This window comes from Chroicocephalus ridibundus, chromosome 5, assembly GCF_963924245.1.
Source record: "Chroicocephalus ridibundus chromosome 5, bChrRid1.1, whole genome shotgun sequence".
Lineage (NCBI taxonomy): Eukaryota > Metazoa > Chordata > Aves > Charadriiformes > Laridae > Chroicocephalus > Chroicocephalus ridibundus.
The window spans coordinates 35,947,791-35,966,738 of record NC_086288.1 but is presented as its reverse complement, the minus strand read 5'-3'; the positions used below and the strand labels follow the sequence as shown (position 1 = coordinate 35,966,738).

Genomic DNA, 18,948 nt, shown 5'->3' with positions numbered 1-18,948 from the left:
CAGCAGGTTTTGGTTAGTTTTTCAGCGAATGTGCCTGATTGAACATGATTCACATGTTTTCCTAGTGACTGCATGGGCTGCATGGGACATGGCTGTTTTTCCAAACTTGCTGTGATTCAATGGAATTCAGGCATTTTCATATTGAACATCTGTGACTTGGGGAGGATCCATGTGTTTTCTCAATGAATATGAATGGAACTGGCAAGGGCCTCAGTGTTTCCTTCTTGCTTCTATGCTTGTAATTATCACAGTATATAAATATACAGAGACTTTCTCAGAATGTGCCTAAGAAGATCTGACAAAATCTAGCTTTTGCTCAACCCTGTCTTTCTATGTAAGGAGGCAAGTCAGATACAGTGGATACGATGTCATTTGTCTCCCCTTCTGTGCATGCAGACACACGCATGCACTAAGACTTCTAGACTTATTTCAGAAACTAATTCTCCCTTATACCTGGATATGTGGAATTGTTAAATCCTAACAGTGTTGGAAAAAAACCGTTATCTTCCCCTTCTCCTCCCCTGCGTGGATACATCTAGGGCTGTTGCAGCGGCTTTGCCCCCTCCTCAGGGAAGGGGTGCCCAGGCAGTGGTACTTGGGTAGCTCTTCCTTGACTGGGAAAAGTGGCAAATAGCAAAACAGCTGCTCTCCCAAGTGGCCCTTCATAGGAGAGGACCGAGCTGCAGTAACTCCTCCTGCTACTTTATTGTCTTTGCCCTGATTTTATGTGTCTGTCTTAGGATGAATTCACTTTTCTCTGACCAACTGCCAGACTCTTGCCAGAAAGGTGAAATTAAGTTTGGTAAAGGACCAGTGGGAACAGCAAGAGACTGGTAATTGTTGAAGTACTGTACTTGGCTTTCGTGGAAAGGTGGATGGTTGGTACTTGGCATGTATATATGATGCTGTATATTCTCAGTGTCACTGAAGAAACACTAATTCATCCTTAGACAATTCCCATCTAGATATGGGAGTGAGAAATGGTGAAAAAGGAAGGAAATTTTGGTCTCACTGATGCTGATGGAAGTTTCTACTTAAAGTTTATTTCTGGTAAATGCTTCACTGACATTCTGAGCACTATTTACTGACCTAATGCTAGGATAACGAGCGAAGACTTTTCATGGAAAATGAGGAGCAGATTATTAAGGCGAGAAAAATCCTTGCTGAACCGAGCAAACACGTTTATCCTCGCAGATTTCTGTCTCATTTAAATTCTCCTCCTTCACGAGGCATGCCCCCGCATCGGGAGGCAGCCCGAGCGCTAGTCAACCGCTTCCCCCCGTCAGCAGCTAAACCAGCCTCTCCCCCGGGGCATCAATTTCGGCCAAGAGCTCCCCGACTCCAGGGTGAGCCTAGAGCAGCGCCGCGACATCCGTACCCTGCGCGACACGTCCTGGGCGCGGGGCGGGCGGCCCGGCAGCGCGGCGGGGGGCGGCGGGGCCCGGCGGGGCGGGGGCTGCGCGGGGCGGTGGCGGCGGCGGTGGGGAGCCGCCCTCCCCGCCCCCTCGCACAGCCTTGTCCTTTCCCGCACCGGCGGCGTACAGGATTTCCTCCCGCGGCGGCGGGGCGAAGCCACCTGCCCGGCGGCGGCGGGGAGCGGCAGGTTGTCCGCCATGCCGGCTTAGCGGCGGAGGATGGCGCGGCGGCTGCGGGGCGGCAGGTGCCGGGGCGGGCGAGGCGGCGGCGGTGGTGGCCCGACGGGGCGGGCGCTGGCGCTGCTGGTGCCGCTGTGGTGGCTGTGGGCGGCGGGCGGCGGCGCGGCGCCGGTGTACAACCTCAGCCTGGCGGTGGACGAGGGGCTGCCGGCCGAGACGCTGGTGGGGGACATCCGCGCGGGGCTGCCGGCGGGCGCGGGGCCGCCGGGGGGCTTCCTGCTGTCGGAGGGGAGCGGCGAGTCGGCGGTGCTGGCGGACTTCCACGTCCAGCCGGAGACGGGCATCATCCGCACGGCGCGGCGGCTGGACCGGGAGCGGCGGGCGCGCTACAGCTTCGCGGCGGCCACGCTGCGCGGCGAGGTGGTGCAGGTGGAGATCGCGGTCACCGACGTGAACGACCACCCGCCGCGCTTCCCGCGGGACTGCCTGCAGCTCAACGTCTCCGAGCTCAGCCCGCCCGGCACCGCCTTCCGCCTCCCCTCCGCCCGCGACCCCGACGCCGGCCGCTTCGGTACGCAGGGCTACGCGCTGCTGGAGGAGGGCGGCGCGGCCGGGGAGCCGCCGCTCTTCCAGCTGCGCTACGGGCGGCCGGAGCCGCTGGAGCTGGTGCTGTTGCGGCGGCTGGATCGGGAGCGGGCGGAGACGCACCGGCTGGTGGTGGAGGCGTGGGACGGCGGCAGCCCGCGGCGCCGCGGCCGCCTTCAGGTGTCGGTGCGGGTGCTGGACGAGAACGACAACGCGCCCGCCTTCAGCCGCGCCGAGTACCGTGCGCGGCTGCGGGAGGACGCGCCGCCGGGCACCGCCGTCTGCCGCCTGCGGGCCACCGACCCCGACCTGGGTGCCAACGGGGAGGTGCGCTACGCCATCAACCGCCGGCAGAGCGACCCCGACGGCTACTTCGCGGTGGAGGAGCGCAGCGGCATGCTGCGCCTCCGCCGCCCGCTGGACCGGGAGGCGCGGGCCCTGCACCGGCTGGTGGTGGAGGCGCGGGACGGCGGCTCCCAGCCCGAGGTCTCCAGCGCTCTCGTCTCCGTGGCCGTGCTGGACGTGAACGACAACCGCCCCGTTATCCGCCTGCTCTACCTCACCGAGAGCGGTGGCCCGCGGGTCTCCGAGGGGGCGCGGCCCGGCGACTACGTGGCCCGCGTTTCCGTCTCGGACGCCGACGAGGGCGGTGAGGCGGCGGCGGGCGCGGAGGACGGTGGCGGCGGCGTCGCGCTGTCCCTGCTGGGCGGCGACGGCGCCTTCGCACTGCGTCCGGCCGGCGCCGGCGTCTTCTTCCTCTGCGTGGCGGGTCCGCTGGACCGCGAGCGCCGCGACCTCTACGAGCTGCGGCTGGTGGCCACCGACGGCGGCGCCCCGCCGCTCTCCGCCGAGGAGCCGCTGCTGCTGCGCGTCGCCGACCTCAACGACGAGGCGCCCGCCTTCCCCCAGCCCCACTACCGCGCCGCCGTCTCCGAGGCCGCCTCCCCGGGCACCGCCGTCCTCCGCCTCAGCGCCTGGGACGCCGACGAGCCGGGCTCGCCCAACGCCGAGGTTCGGTACGCGCTGGAGGGGGACGCGGCCGCCCTGGCCCTCCTGCGCATCGACGCGCGGAGCGGCGCCGTCAGCACGCGCGCCCGCCTGGACCGGGAGCGGCAGGCGGCGCTGGAGCTGCGCGTGGTGGCGCGGGACGGCGGGCGGCCGCCGCGCGCCGCCGCCTGCCGCCTCAGCGTGCGGGTGGAGGACGCCAACGACAACGAGCCCCGCTTCGAGCGGCAGGTCTACCGCGGCCGCCTGCCCGAGCACGCCCCGCCCGGCCGCTGCCCCCTGCAGGTGAGCCTCCGCCCGGCCCCGCCGCCCCCTCGGAGGGTGTCTGCGGGGGGGGCTTTCAGCGCCGAGCTGAGGCGGCACCGAGCAGGCCCCGGGTTCGGGTCCCCGGTGGGGTGCGGCCTGTTCCCCTGAGGTGCAGCCTTTGATTGAGTGCTGGAGCAGCTCCCTTAAATTGGCGCATTTGTAACGCTGTAGCCTTCACAGGTGCCCTTAAAAGTAGATTCCGTGTCCCATAAAAGAGGTCAGATCTTCAGAGATGTTCTGGTTAAATGCCGGAGGGAGGCAAACCGCCTGTGATAGTTTGGAGGACGTGAGGTGGTCCTCAGAGTAAAATGAGTAAGAGCCATCTCTGCGGGTAGGTGTGAGCCACACGACAGCAGAGAGGTGGCCAGGCAGCGTGACACAGAGGGACCTGAAATCAAAAACCTTCTGGGGCTTTGTATAATATCTCCAGAGCGCTCTGCTAATGAAGAGCATCAGTTCACTCTGCCTTCACAGAAACTGATTAATGCTAATAGAAAAGATGTTCTCCTTATCCATCAACCCCCCCTTTATTCCTTGCAAGTGCGGTCGAATGGAGGCTTTGCGGGACCAGGAGCTGCCAGACAGCCCTTTCGCTTTTAGCTTGGAATGACATTTCAGAATTTATTACCTTTGAACTAAGCAAAGGCTTTCCCACCAGTAGGAAATTCACAGCAGTACAAATGTTTCAGAGTTTGTGCAGAAACTTGCATGAATTTGGGGAAATACCGTGCTTAAAGAGGAGACATAGAGTTGCAATGTGTTTTCTCAGTACTTTTGAAGAAAAACCATTCTCTCTTTATCTCCAGGCGGTCTACTCTATTTATTTATTTAATTTTAAATCAGGAGTCCATTGATGATGTTTGTGTCCGGTGATCATTTACTTGAACAAAAAGCATTTTCCCCTCTATCTCTCTGTTGGTTTTGGTTTTGTTTTTTTTTTTAATTGCACTCTGAGCTCAAAAAGTGCACAATTTGCACAGCCCTAGTAAAAACCAATCTATAAAAAGTTTGGGAATGTTGAGCCTCATGGAGCTTTCCATTTCGTATCCCAAACTGAAAAGAAAACCCCATCACTGCCCTTTCTTTTGCCTCCACCCCGAGTGGGGGGAAAGGATGTCCTGCGCCAGTCGCCCCAGGAAAGCCCAGCAGAAAGTTAATAACGTAATTCTGAAAGTTCACCTTCTGCCGGGGCGGGGCGAGGGGCCCTTATGGCAGCGCCGGCCCCTGCGGGCGTGTGCGCGGGCGTGCGCGCGGGCGTGCGCGCGCCGCCGGCGTCCGTGGTGCTGAAAGGCAGCGAGCGGGACAGACGGCGTCCGGGTGCGCTGCCACCGCCCGGTACCGCGCTGGAGTTGAGGAATAGCGGCTTTTTTTTTTTCTCTTTTTTTTTTTTTTTTTTTTTTGCTTTCGATTTAATCAGGTAGACGCATCCTAAAGGGTTCCTGAAGCGTTTTAAAGAAAATAACCCGTGGTTGCGGTTTTATTGTCTTTTTCATTTAGGTTTTGATATATGAATAGTGCAGATTCTCTGGCCGGTCAAAAGTGTCACATACTGTGGATATCATCCGTGGTGTACTGGATTTTGAAAGCGTCACCATGCTGACATAATCCTGTCTAGAGAGTAGAAAGGAATAGTTATGTCCTGGTGGCCGAATGATCAAACCTGGGATATCGAAGCCAAAAGTGAATAAGAGTGAGGCACAAGGGGTGTGTGTATGAAAAATAGCAGATGAGCATCCTATTGACTGCCAGGGAAGGAAGCTGGTGTTTTTACTGGCAGGTTAATCCTGGATCATCATCCAGGTTTCATACTGCACTGTGTAATAGGCTTAAGCTTTAAACATACACACCTTTTAAACTTTAAACATGCCCACCTTTCAGAATTATCCTTATGCCTTTCCCCCCATTTTTCTTCTACCCAGCCATTGTGAGCAGAAAAAGCCATCATGAAGCAGGTGGCTTCATTTATGTTGCTCCAGGAATTGCAGCTAGTGATTAGAATGAAGAAAACAGTTTTTGGTTTGACCAAGCCATTTTTCAGGGCCTGTGGTACGAGTCCTGTCTCTAACTGGGCTCTTGAACTTAAAAGCTAGCATGAAAAGGTGGTAACCCCGAACTGTATTGTTGCTGCTCCTGAAGAACTGGAAAAGAGCCAAAGCACTGAAGGGGGCTACTCCTGTCTCTTAGCTTCCTCTGCTTCACTACCCTGGGGGGCTGCAGAAGAGGACATTTGTGATAAACATTTGTGCTCTGTTTTACATTCAGATCACAACCATAGTAACTGGAAGTCTTCTAAGCCTTCCAGTCTTTCTCCTCTGCAAGCAGAGGGGTTCTTGCAGTAGTGCATCACTGAAGTTCATTAGTAACCTTTGCTTGGGGACCAAGTGGTGACAAACCATCGCTTTATAGATCGTGTGTCTAGAGCTTCCTGCTTTTCTCGTGCTTTGCTGTAGCTCTGCCCAGCCACTAAATACTGGAAAATTTATTCCCTTGTATTCTTGATTGCATGTTGATAATAGGAGATTTCGTTCCTTCTGGGAAATCTTCTGCTCCTGCTGTGGTTGTTATTTAGGTTATCTTCATTCCCCCCCTACTCTCCACAAATCTAGCCCATAATGTGGGCTAGATTTATGAAGTGGATCAATTTGCATATGTCTGTCTTTTACTGGTTTCTCCTACTCTGTAGGAATTCACTGATTAGAAGAATTAACCGTGCACTTAGAAGACACCGTTTTCAGCCACTTCTGGAAACACTGCTTTATTCCAGGCATGTGTATGGGTTTTTCTGTGTTGACAAAAGGCTCTCCCTTCCAGTGCAGATTGACCAGTAAGGGAGAATCTGCCTCCTGAAAAATAAGTGGAATTTGTTTGCATCAGCTAATATAAGAAAGAAATGTGTCAATTTAATGATTGCATCACCGGGAAAAATAACACAGCTGGAGATCAGAAATCTGAGCAAATGGGAGAAAGTCTAAATGAAGAAAAGGGAAAATCAATGGGAAAGTAATGGGTTATCAGACATTCAAAAGTAGGGCAAAGGCACGCAGTGAAACACATAAGTAGATTTTTGAAGATGTTAGCAGGATTTAGCACATTTTTGTCCATTTTTGGATACTGAACTTCTGGTTTATTACTGGTTGTTATAGACACTTGTTAAAATATAAGCGTTACTGGTGGGATGATTGAAAAGAAGCAAAACAAAAAAGATACATAAGCACAGGGAGGAAAAGGTGATCACAGTTGGAGAGAAATTGTAGACCAAGGCAATTTGTAGTAACAAAAGTGGAAGCAGCAGAAGCACTCTTTATGGATGACATTCCTGCTTCAATTATGATGATGAACTTTCAGCATAATATCAATCTGTTTCCTGAAGAAAGGGGATAAAATGGAGGAATGAGTGAGAGCGGCTTGGGCTTTCTCCTGTTTTTCTTACAATGCCTTTCATCCCATTCTCAAGGACCAACTTGATTACAAATGCCTGTGGACTGTTGAGTGATGGTGATGATTATGTCCTATTTCTGCACTCCTTGGTGTCAGCTTGGCAATTTTAGGTGGATTTAGCATGTGATGATGTATGCCTCTGTGATGATTGCACCTCTGTGACCTAAGGCTGAGGAGTGTGACGAAGTGTCTCTCTTCTGAGCCATTCTCTTAATCTGATGAATGAATTAAGGAATAAAACTTTGCTGTAGACCTGCCTTGCTAACATAAGTTTAATTCTGATTACAAATTTTATTTTCAAGCTTTTTTAGGTGATTACAGTGCTTCTCAATACTCATTCTTACAGTTCTCTTTAGTGCAATATGTCTTCAAATTATAGTAGAGTTGCCAGGTTTGTCAGCATTTTCAGTCTTCTAGCTGAAGTGGCAATATATTATCTTTCTCTCTCTCTCTCTCATGGAGCAGACTAAAACTTGATCTAAAGGGGAATAATTCAGTACGTCAGGTTGGCACCTGTTTTCCTTGTGTTGTACCTTTTACCTTGATGGAGTAGAAACACCCTGTTCTTTTTCATATCTTCCAAGGACTCCTGCATAAAAGAGTATTTCTCCCTTATTGGGCTGTGCAGAGCTTATAGATAGAAAGAGATTTGGTGACAGTGGCAGCTCTCAGCTGAACTCATATTTTGAACTTAATGAAGTTGTTTATTCTGTTTTACAGCATAGTACATTCTGTATATGTTTGTGGCTTGTAGGTTAAACGTGCTTCCACTGCTAGGGTATGCTGTAGCTTGTAAGGTATTCTGTGGCATAAATGTTGTTCACTTTATACTGCACATGCATTCTTGTGAAAAGTATAATGAGTTATGTACCTGTAATTGCATCTTGAAGAAAACATTAGTTGTCATCAATTAGTGACAGTCATGTCAGTAGTTTTTTACTAAATTTATTTTCTTTTATGGTTTATTAGAAAACACATGTTTCATTGGCTTTAGAGTCATCTCTGACAGAGTAGAGGAAGAGAAAAAGCATATGTTATCTGTCAAACGATGGAGACCCATATGCATTCCACTGTTACGACAACTTGCACTTTTCTGGTCCATTAAGGGAGCTGTTTTAACTCACTGGTTAGAGCTCCTCAGTTCCTTTTATTTAAAAATAACACAATTTCTGATGCTAACATTGTGAGGGATTTGTAAATGCAATGATGGCAAAGAAAGATTTTGTTTAAAGCTCTTAAAGCTAACCTAGGTGTACCAGAAATTATGGAATAATAAACCTGTAGGTTTTTAGAAAATAATATTTAAAGGTATAATATATATAAGAAGGATGTGTGGGTTTTGAGGATTTTTTAAAGTACTTAATATATTTGAGAGAAGTGGTTCATTCTTACTTGAAATACACATTTCCAAGAGGTACTTGCAGAATGAGAGAGTTCTAAAAAAGACATTGTAACATGCATCTTTTCCTAATTTTCTCTGCCTTCTGCAAAGGAAAAAAGAAAACTAAGAGGACAAAAAGAGATGGAGGATACGTCCCTGCTGTGAGGGATGGAGACTTAGAGACTCTAGTCTGTCATTGAGCTGCTGAACAAGTAGCAGCACTGGTTGCAGACTGCATTTTTCTTCCTTTTCTTTCCACGATTGTTGAAGCAAGGAGCTAAAAGGACAGTGCTTTCTCTGGTCGTTTTGTTTCTGGATCATTTAGGCTACACCGCAATTACTGAAACCAGAAATGAAGCCAGCAAACTAGGTTCATATAAGTTATAAAGCACTATAAAATGCAACTCATCCTAGTTAGAGGTAAGACGAAAAGAAGCTAGAAGAGATCAGGCCATGCATTCCTCTGTTGGCTTCTTGAGCTTTCCAGGTGTAATTTTCACTGCATCCAATTTAAAGAAGTCAGCTGCAGAAAAGACAGATTTTGTTTGTTGACTTAGAATGCTGCTGTGTTTTAAAGCTAATACAAGTGACAACAGGAAGACCAAATCCCAGACTGAACTACATTTACAGCAAAGTTTATCATCTAACCTATAACTATAATGCAAAACTATTTATTTTTTTCATCCAATCTGTATTGTTATTTTACTGAGTCTGAAAGCAGTTAACATGTCATAATTTTTCTGTTAGGTGTATGATTTTGTAGCAATTATTTCTTTCTAAATTCACAACAAATATCCCTTTGCACTCCAGAAAACATTCAGTAGAATTTATATAGATTTTATTATATATTATATATTATACATTATATATTATTACAAAATCACTTTTTATGGCTATACACAAATTTTTATAATCTGTTAATATGTAGCTTTAGAAGTATGGATGGTCTGGGGTCAGAGATTTATAAGTGTATTTTTGAATCTGTGCAGTAGTCTGCTGATTGCAGTCCAGAGCTGATTGAATGAAGGGAGAATAATGAAGAAAATCAGAAACAAAATATATTATTTTGATAATTATTTTTACGTAACTTTAAATGAATAGGATATTTACATATTCTTTTGCTTAAGAATTCTAATTATGGTGCCTTTAACTTTTTAACAATAGGAAAACCATTCCGTTTAATAATTGGAATGTTTATGAGAGTCTGTTCCTTGATGCAGCCCTTTCAGTGCCACCAAATGGATGCTTTGTAGATGTAAGAAGCCCTGGTCCTGAAAATGCAAGGATGTGAGAAATGGGAGGTGGAAGCCTTTGACTTTTGCTGCTCTTAGTTTGTAGTTACTCTTAAATGTGGCAAGTGTTAAATTTTCAGTGCCCAACACCTGCAAAAAACCGATCTCTGGACAGTAATTCCACCCACCCCACCTCACCCTATGCACTGAATCTACAGCTGTTTGCTAACAAAACCCACCACTTAGAGAATATATGAAACACCAAAACATCAAAAACACTGACATGGAAACATTTGGCTTTTATTTGAGAATTAAAAATTATGTGAAAGTTTGAGAACAAAAACATTTTTTAAGTTACTGCAGAAAATGACCTTTTTTCCCAGTTCTCGGGAAAGTCTTTTAATTGACATCAGCAAGCTGGATCTGGAAGAGGGAAAGTTTGAAGGCTTGTGTGTGGCGAAGTCTGAAGCTGTCTGCACACTTCAGTCTGTAGCCATGATGAGAAAAGAGAAATGCATGATAGAAGTATTGTTGTTAGAGAAGTCAGGTGTACCCCTAGCTTTGGGGTAGTGGAAGAGGAGTAATGATATTAAATAGTCTTAATCATGTGCTTTATATTGCAGAGATCTCTCTACTAAAATACTAGCTAAAAGACTACTCAGAGCACCAGTGGCCAACATAGACCCCTTGAATACCTTTGGCTGCTGAGTTTGTAGAGTTTTGTGCAGCATAATGAATATACATTCAGTTAAGCGTCCAGCAAATCTTCATTCATAGCCACTGACCTTCTGGACTAATGATTGTGAACTACTTTTTTAGATGGAAGGAATTCCAATTCAGAAATGTAGTGGGTTTTCTGGTGCTCGCTTTTATACAAAGAGCTGACTTCATCAGTTGTCCTATAATACACTCGAGCAAATTGTTAATAAGCTGTAAATGGCTGAGTATGGCCTGTCTGTTCATTTATCAAATATTAATGTCAGTTTATCATCCGTATAGATTTTCATAAATTGCTAGGTCAGCAGAAGGCTTAATCTTTCCTGGAAGGTTTTAAAGCATTGGGAAATAGATGAGTTAGGAATCTCTTAAGTTCCAGCTTACTATGCTAACAGATTGACACACTGCAGAATGAGCCTTTTTATTTTACTTTGCTGCTCAATTCATTCTTGAAAACAAACTTCTAATTGCATGCTGAAAAATATCAATGATTTACAGTGTCTGCATTTGTCTTTTAAAATGCATGAGTTTGATTTAGAACCCAGCCAGAAGCTTTATGGGCTTGCATGTGCACATAGATAGCTTGGAGAAACTTGTTCTGCAGTGCATTAACGATAGAGTTTGTCTGGGCAATGCCTACTCCACATTTAGTGGTAAGCAATATGAACGCTGCTGTAGCGAGGAGTGGGGCTCTCTGTCCAACTGATTATGCAAATCCTGCTGCAGGTGTCAACAATATGGAGGCACAGATATCAGCCAACCAAACACTTGGGGGAAAATGTCACAGAGCTCACTTGGCACAGGTGCTACACGTAAGACCCTGTGTACATATTCTATCAGACCAATATGCCATCTAGCCCCGTATCGTTTTTCTCATAGATGCTAAAAGCATTCACCCCGGACGAGTGTAAGAACAGGGCAAACACACATGAATCTTTCCCTCATGGATTCTCAGTGTTTGACCACTTTCAGCTCAAGGACATCCCAAGCAAGATTGAGTTTCTATGTATTTGTAACCCTGAATGGATTTTTTTTTCTGTGAACCGTACCTAGCCCTCAGCTTTTCCCAAATTATCATCAGCCACAATGTACTGTGGCAAGGGGTGTGTCAATCAGCTACCTGCTCCATGAGGAATCGCCCCTTTGCTTTGAACCTGGAGACAGAGAGGATGATCAGTCCCAACTACTCACGATTTCACACATCAGCTCTCTATCTCATTTCCAGTACTCATTCGTGTTAGCTTTTGGCCAGCAGCTACTCTTGAACTCCAAATGCTGAAATGTGCCACTGGTGGAAATATAAAATTAAGCCTTGTGCACAAAGGTGATATAGTAGAAGAAAGTTCACATTTTATAGAATTTGATAGATAATGGTATCCTTGCCCTCAGTCTATGAAGAAAGTTTACTAATCTGTGTAAAAAGGCATTTCTTTTAGGAGGAGTAATGTATTTTTAAAATACTACTTATAAATCACAGTTTATTCAATCAGTTCTAAGCTCTTTGAGGCTCCTCTGTAAGAAGCTGTACAAAATCGGGAGCTTTTTAATTGCATTGGCACTTAGGTGAAACCATTATTCTCTGGTGAATGTTGAATTGCAAGGGATTTATGTCAGGCCTAGAGAACGTGTCCAGCGGTGGTGTATTTAGCATTGCAACAGAAGATGTGCAGATACTTCTCAGCTTTTTGTACTGAACTGCTGTCCTATATAAATTTGTATATATAATTTTATATATACGTATATAAATGTGCAGCAGATTAAACAGTTGTATCCTATCTAACAAATACATGACCAAATGTAGTAACTGTCAGAATTTACAGTAACTGCTATTGCATTCCAATGCAGAAGGGTTGTTTGTAAGGACCCGTGTGCTGGACAGCTGTGCTTGGATGTAAAATCTCTGTCGATTCCTCTTGATAATTACTTGGTTAGGGTTTTCAGGGTAGATGTAGGAACTAGGTACCAAAGTAGGTGGATTACTGATGAAATTGTGCTGTGTGCAAAGTCAATTCCTATTCCTTACTCAGTCCCATTTAAATCAAATAGTGTAAACAAAGTTTTGACTAGGCTTTCTTTATGTGGGTAAATGTGACAGTACAGCTCAAAGCCGCACTCTTCATGGTAGCATCTGGCAGTGAGAGTTTGTGGAACATGTTCTAAGGGACGATGCTTATGTTGCAACCCTTTTTTGTGCCTTTTTCCTTACTTCCACGTGCTTGGTACATGGATTAATCTAGATGGGTCAAATCTACATACTTGGAAATTGTGCTGTGTTTAGAAAGGTTTAGAAGGGTTTTTGTTCTATAGCTGAAAGTACTGCATTAGAGATGCAGCTCTGGGTTCTGTCTCTTCCTCTCCTTTGTGCTAAACGACAACAAGCATTACATTTATGCCAGACTTTACTAGCTCTGTTTCCTGCTGGATATGACTTAAAATAAAAATCAGAATACTGTCATGCCTATTTACTTGTGCTTACAGGCTGCGCTGCTTTAAGCATAAAACTGTTGCAGCACCAACAATATTTGCTGTAATAAAAGCAAATATACTAACTTCCAGCCTTAACAGATGTCTCAGTCTCCTGCACTGACCTCTGTAAAGTGTTTTTGTCTCCCCTTCCCTCTCCCTGTCCCCAGCTATTTCCCTCATGCAGAGCATTAAGTGGTCATGCATATGTCTGCTCCACTTCCACTGGCTGATGCCTACATCTGGTACTGGGAAAGGGGTAACAGGAAGGGCAGTTTTTTAACTGATGTCTGACTAAACATATGCGAGACAAACAACTTGTGTATGCCCTGTTTTTTTTTACCAGTTATAAACAAACACATATGGTTTAATGCAGTGTCCAAGGAACTGGATGTATCTTACCAGTCAGAGAAACTGCTGGAGACAACTGCACGCAGCCTTTGGTAGATTATCTTCTACGTGACCTTTTGTTTTCAAATATGTAAAACCCCAATAAATACAACTTTATACTACACATCCAGTTTTTCCTGCTATGTTTTGTAGTCGTTTTGGATTCTGAGCTCGTGTCCAGACACACCAGAGCAATGATTTACCAAAGCCTTTTCTCCAAAGTGTCCATCTGTGGTGTGGCTGCATTGATAATAGACCTATCGTTTGTATGAAACTATGTTTTTCTCATAGACTTTTATCAGTCTCAGATATATTGATACCTTTATCTTGGCTTCCGTACACAAATGGGGTTACATATTAAACATTCTCCATAGATATATAGGCACCTAATTATTTTTACTTAGGTATACATTATTAAATTTTTGATAGGCTATTGCCTTGGACATTTATTTGGTTTGATTCTATAAGAAATTCCCAACATTTTTGTTAATTAGCTAATTTTAAGGATACATTTCAGTTTGGTACTTTTGTCACTCTTAATGAATGACATTTCTGTAGGATCGATGTGCACTTACATGGGCATGGACTCAATAAAGCATGTCTGTCATTCTTTTCTGAAAAGATTATCAGTTGTCTTAAGCTGTTCCCAAATGGAGGAGAGTAAGCTCTTTGAGACAGGAATTATCCCTTTGTTAATGCTTACGCTCTACATTGTACCATAAGTGCATGCTGTACAGATAGGTTTTTTGGTGTTCTATTAGAAAATATACTAATCTCAAGAATGTATAAATACAAAATTTAAACCTTAAAATTTGCAGTTACATTTGGGGAAGCGGAGCAGTAACTTGAATGCACCAACTCAGCGCTTGCTCAGTTTTCAACAGGTTGGTTCCTGTTTTGAGTGTTTTGGGTGCTGTTCTGTTACTCTTGCTCATGAAGACATGGAATAGAATTTGATTTTACAGCATTTTCAGAAATGAAATCACTGAAAGCACTTCAGATTTCTTGGGGCATGCTGTACTTACACCTGTAGTTACTCTAGGGTGGCTCTGGGGTAGCTTTTTAGCAGCACTAGTACCAAGGGTCCCTTGGTGTTTGGAGCCCCATCAGGATCCAGTCTCCAGCTCATGGTCCAAAAAATAGGATGGGCTGAAAGTTGCTCAAATTGAAAGACTGGTTGTTTAACTTGGAGCACAAGATTCAGTAATGTTGGATTTTAAGAATGACCAAACCTGGTAATTCCTGCCTGCCTTCTGCTTTGTGTAGATCTATAAGCCTGTGCAAAGTAAGTGTAAAATGCGACCATATGGTAATACTATACAACAACATCACGCCAATTGATGGCTGCACAAGTTGTGAGGCAGTGGGGAACTGGGAGGCTCTTTTCAAAAAAGCTTTTGTTGCACAAGCATATGGGGAGCTTAGAAACATAAGGCGCAATGAAACCAGCCACAACGTGCTCTTTGGGGGGGTTTCAGGTTCTCTGGATTTTGAAAATCCCGACTAATTTAATGTGTGTCTGTGGGTTTCTGAGGGGGAGAGAGAACACTGTATGCATGACACTGTAAGAGCAAGGAGATGAAATAAACTCCAATACAAATGTGACCTGCTTTCCCAGAGCACAGAACTTCTTAATGTAACATATTTTAAAACAGTATGTGCTGCCATCACTAGTAATAGTAGAATAATTATTTTCCCCAAAAGTTTAATTTGAAAACAAAGTCACAACTTAGAAATTTCTTTTTCCTTTAGATTTACGTTTGTATAATTTTTAAAGGATCTAAGAGAAAGCGTTTCATTCTGGTTTTAAAAAGAAAAGAAAGGCAAATCCCCCATATATTTGGCCTCTCTTGTTTGTTTGTTTATTTGCTCCCTTTTGTTACTATTAAAGTAAAACTCCATATCCTGGAATTTGTTTCTTCTTTTCTTTTTTTAGCTGTCTTTGAAGTTGATGTCTTTAGCAATAATTTTGGCAGTGCTGCAGTCTTGTAATGATTTTGCTCTGATACCAGGCTGCTTTTGTGTTCTCTTTCCCTTGAAAAAAAACAAACCCCAAACCGCTTAGGTTTGTAATTTGCAATTAAAGAAGTAAGGTTTAAATTTTCATGGAACTAATCAATAATTACTTTTTTAATTTATTTTTTTATGTTAATCTCCATTTGTGCCTGTATCTGAGGAGGGGGAAAAGACCTGACAGTTGAAACATGCTTTTTGAAAGGCTGGCTGCTTTTAATTTTCAGAAATGTTTGTCTGAAGGGAGGATTCAAGCCAATATTTGGGAGTTAGAGGAGAGCATATGTTACATTTCCAGAACCCTGCGGTTATGGGACACAAGTTATCCCACAGTTTCTAAACCTCTGTTGTTGAAACACCATGTTGAAAAACATTTATGTTTCCTGGGAGATTTTTGATGTCTATTGTATCTTATTGGAGGCCACTTAAAGCGTACTTTTTGAGACTTTGATTTTATGCTATGGCATTATTCTTACTAATTGCTCATAATGGAAACCATGTTTTAGGCCTATGAGCATGCACTAAATCATAGCTATTTTTCCTAGAAAGTGTGGATGAAAGTTAGAAACATTGCTGGGGAATATCAGATGCAAATCTCAGTACCCGCCATCTCCAAGGGTTCCCAGTGACTACACCTTCCCTTGCCTACCCCACATTTCTGGGAATCATAAGCAGAGCAGAACTGCTGCGCTGTCTAAAATGCATGGGCAGGCAGGTGTTGTCATCAAGTCTCTGGCTCTAGCCAGACCACTGGACCTCTCCGCCCCATCACCTGTACTCAGTGTTTTCCAAATGGGAACTGATAAGTTATTTCCACAGGAACGTTAATACTTAACAGGTAATATCTCACCTAAATCAGTTTGCATTTTTCTTTTTTTAGGCTGGATCACTTTTCCTCATAGTCATCCATGTATCATTTTTTTCTCCTCTTCAGTTTCCAATGAATAAATTCCCAGTTTACAGCAAATAATTATTAGTTTGTTGGTATGTAATTTCATATTTTGTCATTCTATTTTTATTACTTCAGTCTTCTAGTTCTTCTGTGTAAAGATCCTCTTGATCTCCTACATTGACAGCACTTTCTAGTTTCAAGAACTAGTGAATGTTCGTTTTTTTTTTTCTGGTTAACAAATAGACTTAACAAGCTGGTTATCAATACAACCATCTCATTTGTTACTTTCCTTTTTCAAGAAATCTTGTTTTTGTTTCTTCTTTACCTAGTTTCTTACCCTGTGATTCTTTGACTAATAGCTGTGTTGTCTGTACTAAATACAATGTAAAGAAATTATTTCCATTGGTTGCTTTACTAAATCCAGATCAACTTACCCATGCGTCTAGAAAAATATGTTATTGAAAGAATACTGAGGTACTTGCAAAATGTTTTATTTTATCTTCTTTTCTATCTTCTATTTATTCTTTGGAACTTTTTCTGAAATTCGTATCTGTTTAGGTCAGGCTGGTAGGATTGTAGTGCCTACACTCAGTTGTTCTGTTCTAGAGTGTAGTCCCTCCATTTGATATTTTCAAGAGAGATGGTTTCATTAAGTTCTAGAATGGTTATGGCTGCAAGCTTGTAGTTTCATTTGTCAGTCCTTTAATAGTTCTAGGTTGGGTCCTCCCACTTTGAATGCTGTTTGAATTTTAACTTTAAGATGCATAACTTCCATTCCTGCATTATCACTCTAGTTATGATGGCCATGGTCATTGCTGATGGCAGAAGTGAGGAAGGTGCTCCTTCAGCTCTAGCACAATGGTCAGTTTTAACAGCGTGCTATCTTCTCATCTTAGCACACCCATTTCTGCTTATTCTCTTCTGTTCATGAATACCTATATATTTTTATCGTCATTGACTGAAGTCCCAGAGTTCTCTCATATCCAAATCCCTTTATTTTTTGCCTTTGTTAACTGTTCATTTTTAACATTATATATTTACCATTTAAAAATTTTGAGATACAGACTAACTGTTGTTTATGCCTCCATTTAATTTAAACTTAAGTTATAATTACATGGTCTGAAGTATTCATATCCAATGGCTTTATTATTTTCATTGATTTGTGAGTCTCTGAGAAGTTAAAACTCCTCATAAAGAAATGACTCCTGGTGATATTCTTTGTCCAAGAGCATTATAATTCTCTGTCTATATCTTCAAATCTAACCCTGGGGCCGAGAAGGCCTATAGCAGATACTCAGCTTTCTTCCATGTGATGCTGGGGAAAAAAATCCACTGAACAACATATCCTCTGAGCATTAACTCAACATTTTATAGCCATTAAAATCTCATCTTCTTGCTCTGAGGACTAACCATCTATGTTTCTCTTGGCTCATAGATTTGCATGTGAATTCATTCTGTTTTTTTTTTTTCCCATTTTTTTTTTTAATAACATACAGGTTAACTGGGGTTGCTAGTGGAGTTCCTCTTATAGTGGGACATTTCACTGGCTGATGTGTTAGGGATTTATTTTGTTAGGGCATTCATTCTTTAAGCTGCTGGAATCTGAACGGCTGTGGGGTCTCTAAGCACCTTCTGGAGATACTATAAATCTTTCCAGTGACTGTTGGGATTCAGCCCAGCTCCTCTTGGCTTCTCCACCTTCTGACTTTTCTTCATAACAAAGCTTTTCTCACATTTTGTTCTCTCATGAATCTTACATGCCTCCAATTAAATAAGACCACATATTATTTCTTGTCTCTGAAAATCATGGAGATTGCCCCCTATGTAGGCTCTTCTTTCAACTCTTTTCAAGCTTGTGTTTTATCTGCTCTTAGTGAATTTTTCTTGCTTGGGTATTCTCTGCCCTCTCCACTTCCTCCTTGTGGACAAGCAGGAGAAAACTCATTCCTGACTTTAATCAGCCTAAACCAGTGAATCAATTGTTTTTCTTAATGGCCAGTCATTCTGTCTGGTTGGGGTGGTATGGTTGGAAATGGTGTATATGAGAGTTACTCAATGAAAAAAAGATATTTATAAAACAATTTCCAAATGTCAGACAAAGTTCACGAGTCATTTACCGGGAAGATTCCTGGACTGTCACAGTGGGTGTGGATATTATCACTGTTCAATACTAAAACTGCTTTTCTTGGGTGGAATTGTTAATGAAGCCTTTGGAGAGCCTCAAGAGGCAGTCAGTCATCTGTCATATTCCTCATCCTACTTTTAAAAATGCTCTAGATAGATAGTTCAGAACTTCTGAATATTTAGAGTATCTGTAATCCCTTTTAGAATTAATATTTATTGCATTAAATAAGATGCATCCCTTAAAAGCTTGAAATAGGAACTGTGCCTAGGGAGAATAAACATCTCAGTCCTATTCCTCTTGCATTCTTGAAGTTCTTAACTATGAGATATTTGGTGGCTATCATTCAGCGTACTTTTGTTTATAACTTTGCTGTTGCATGTACCAAATGTGAGAAGACACAAGTAATTAAGGTACTGATGGAAGATAAAAACAGTCATAAGGTATAAGAAGGAGGCAGACTAACAGAGACAGACAAGACATGAGACTGGAATATTAAGCTTCCATCAGCAGGAGCCAGGAAAAAAGGCATTTTGTAATTATCATGACTTGGTGGTCAGAAGAGAAAGATGTCCAGAGCCAAGAGGAGCGTGATGAATTGTCTCTGAAAAGAGTTCTGCAGAGTGTTTGGGTTTGCATGAGTTGTGTTGAAAATGTATGCAATTACTGTGCTTAAAATACTTGAAAGGAAAAAAGAAAGAGTTTTAGTTTGGGGATGAATGCTGTTGTGCAAGGTTCATGTGGTCCATAGGACAGAAGTTCTACAAACTGCCAGAAATTCAATTAAACTTTCAGAGCAAAAGGATGTA

At 43.9% G+C, this 18,948-nt stretch overlaps 1 protein-coding gene across 1 annotated transcript in view; it reads left to right on the top strand.

Moving 5' to 3' along the window:
- The first annotated feature begins 1,549 nt into the window (after positions 1–1,549).
- Positions 1,550–18,948, top strand: part of DCHS2 (dachsous cadherin-related 2) — a 124,160-nt gene continuing 106,761 nt past the window's right edge. Inside the window, exon 1 of the mRNA XM_063336775.1 lies at positions 1,550–3,470. Within this exon, the coding sequence (XP_063192845.1) occupies positions 1,635–3,470 (1,836 nt within the window). The 5' untranslated portion in view covers positions 1,550–1,634. The remainder of the gene's footprint in view (positions 3,471–18,948) is intronic.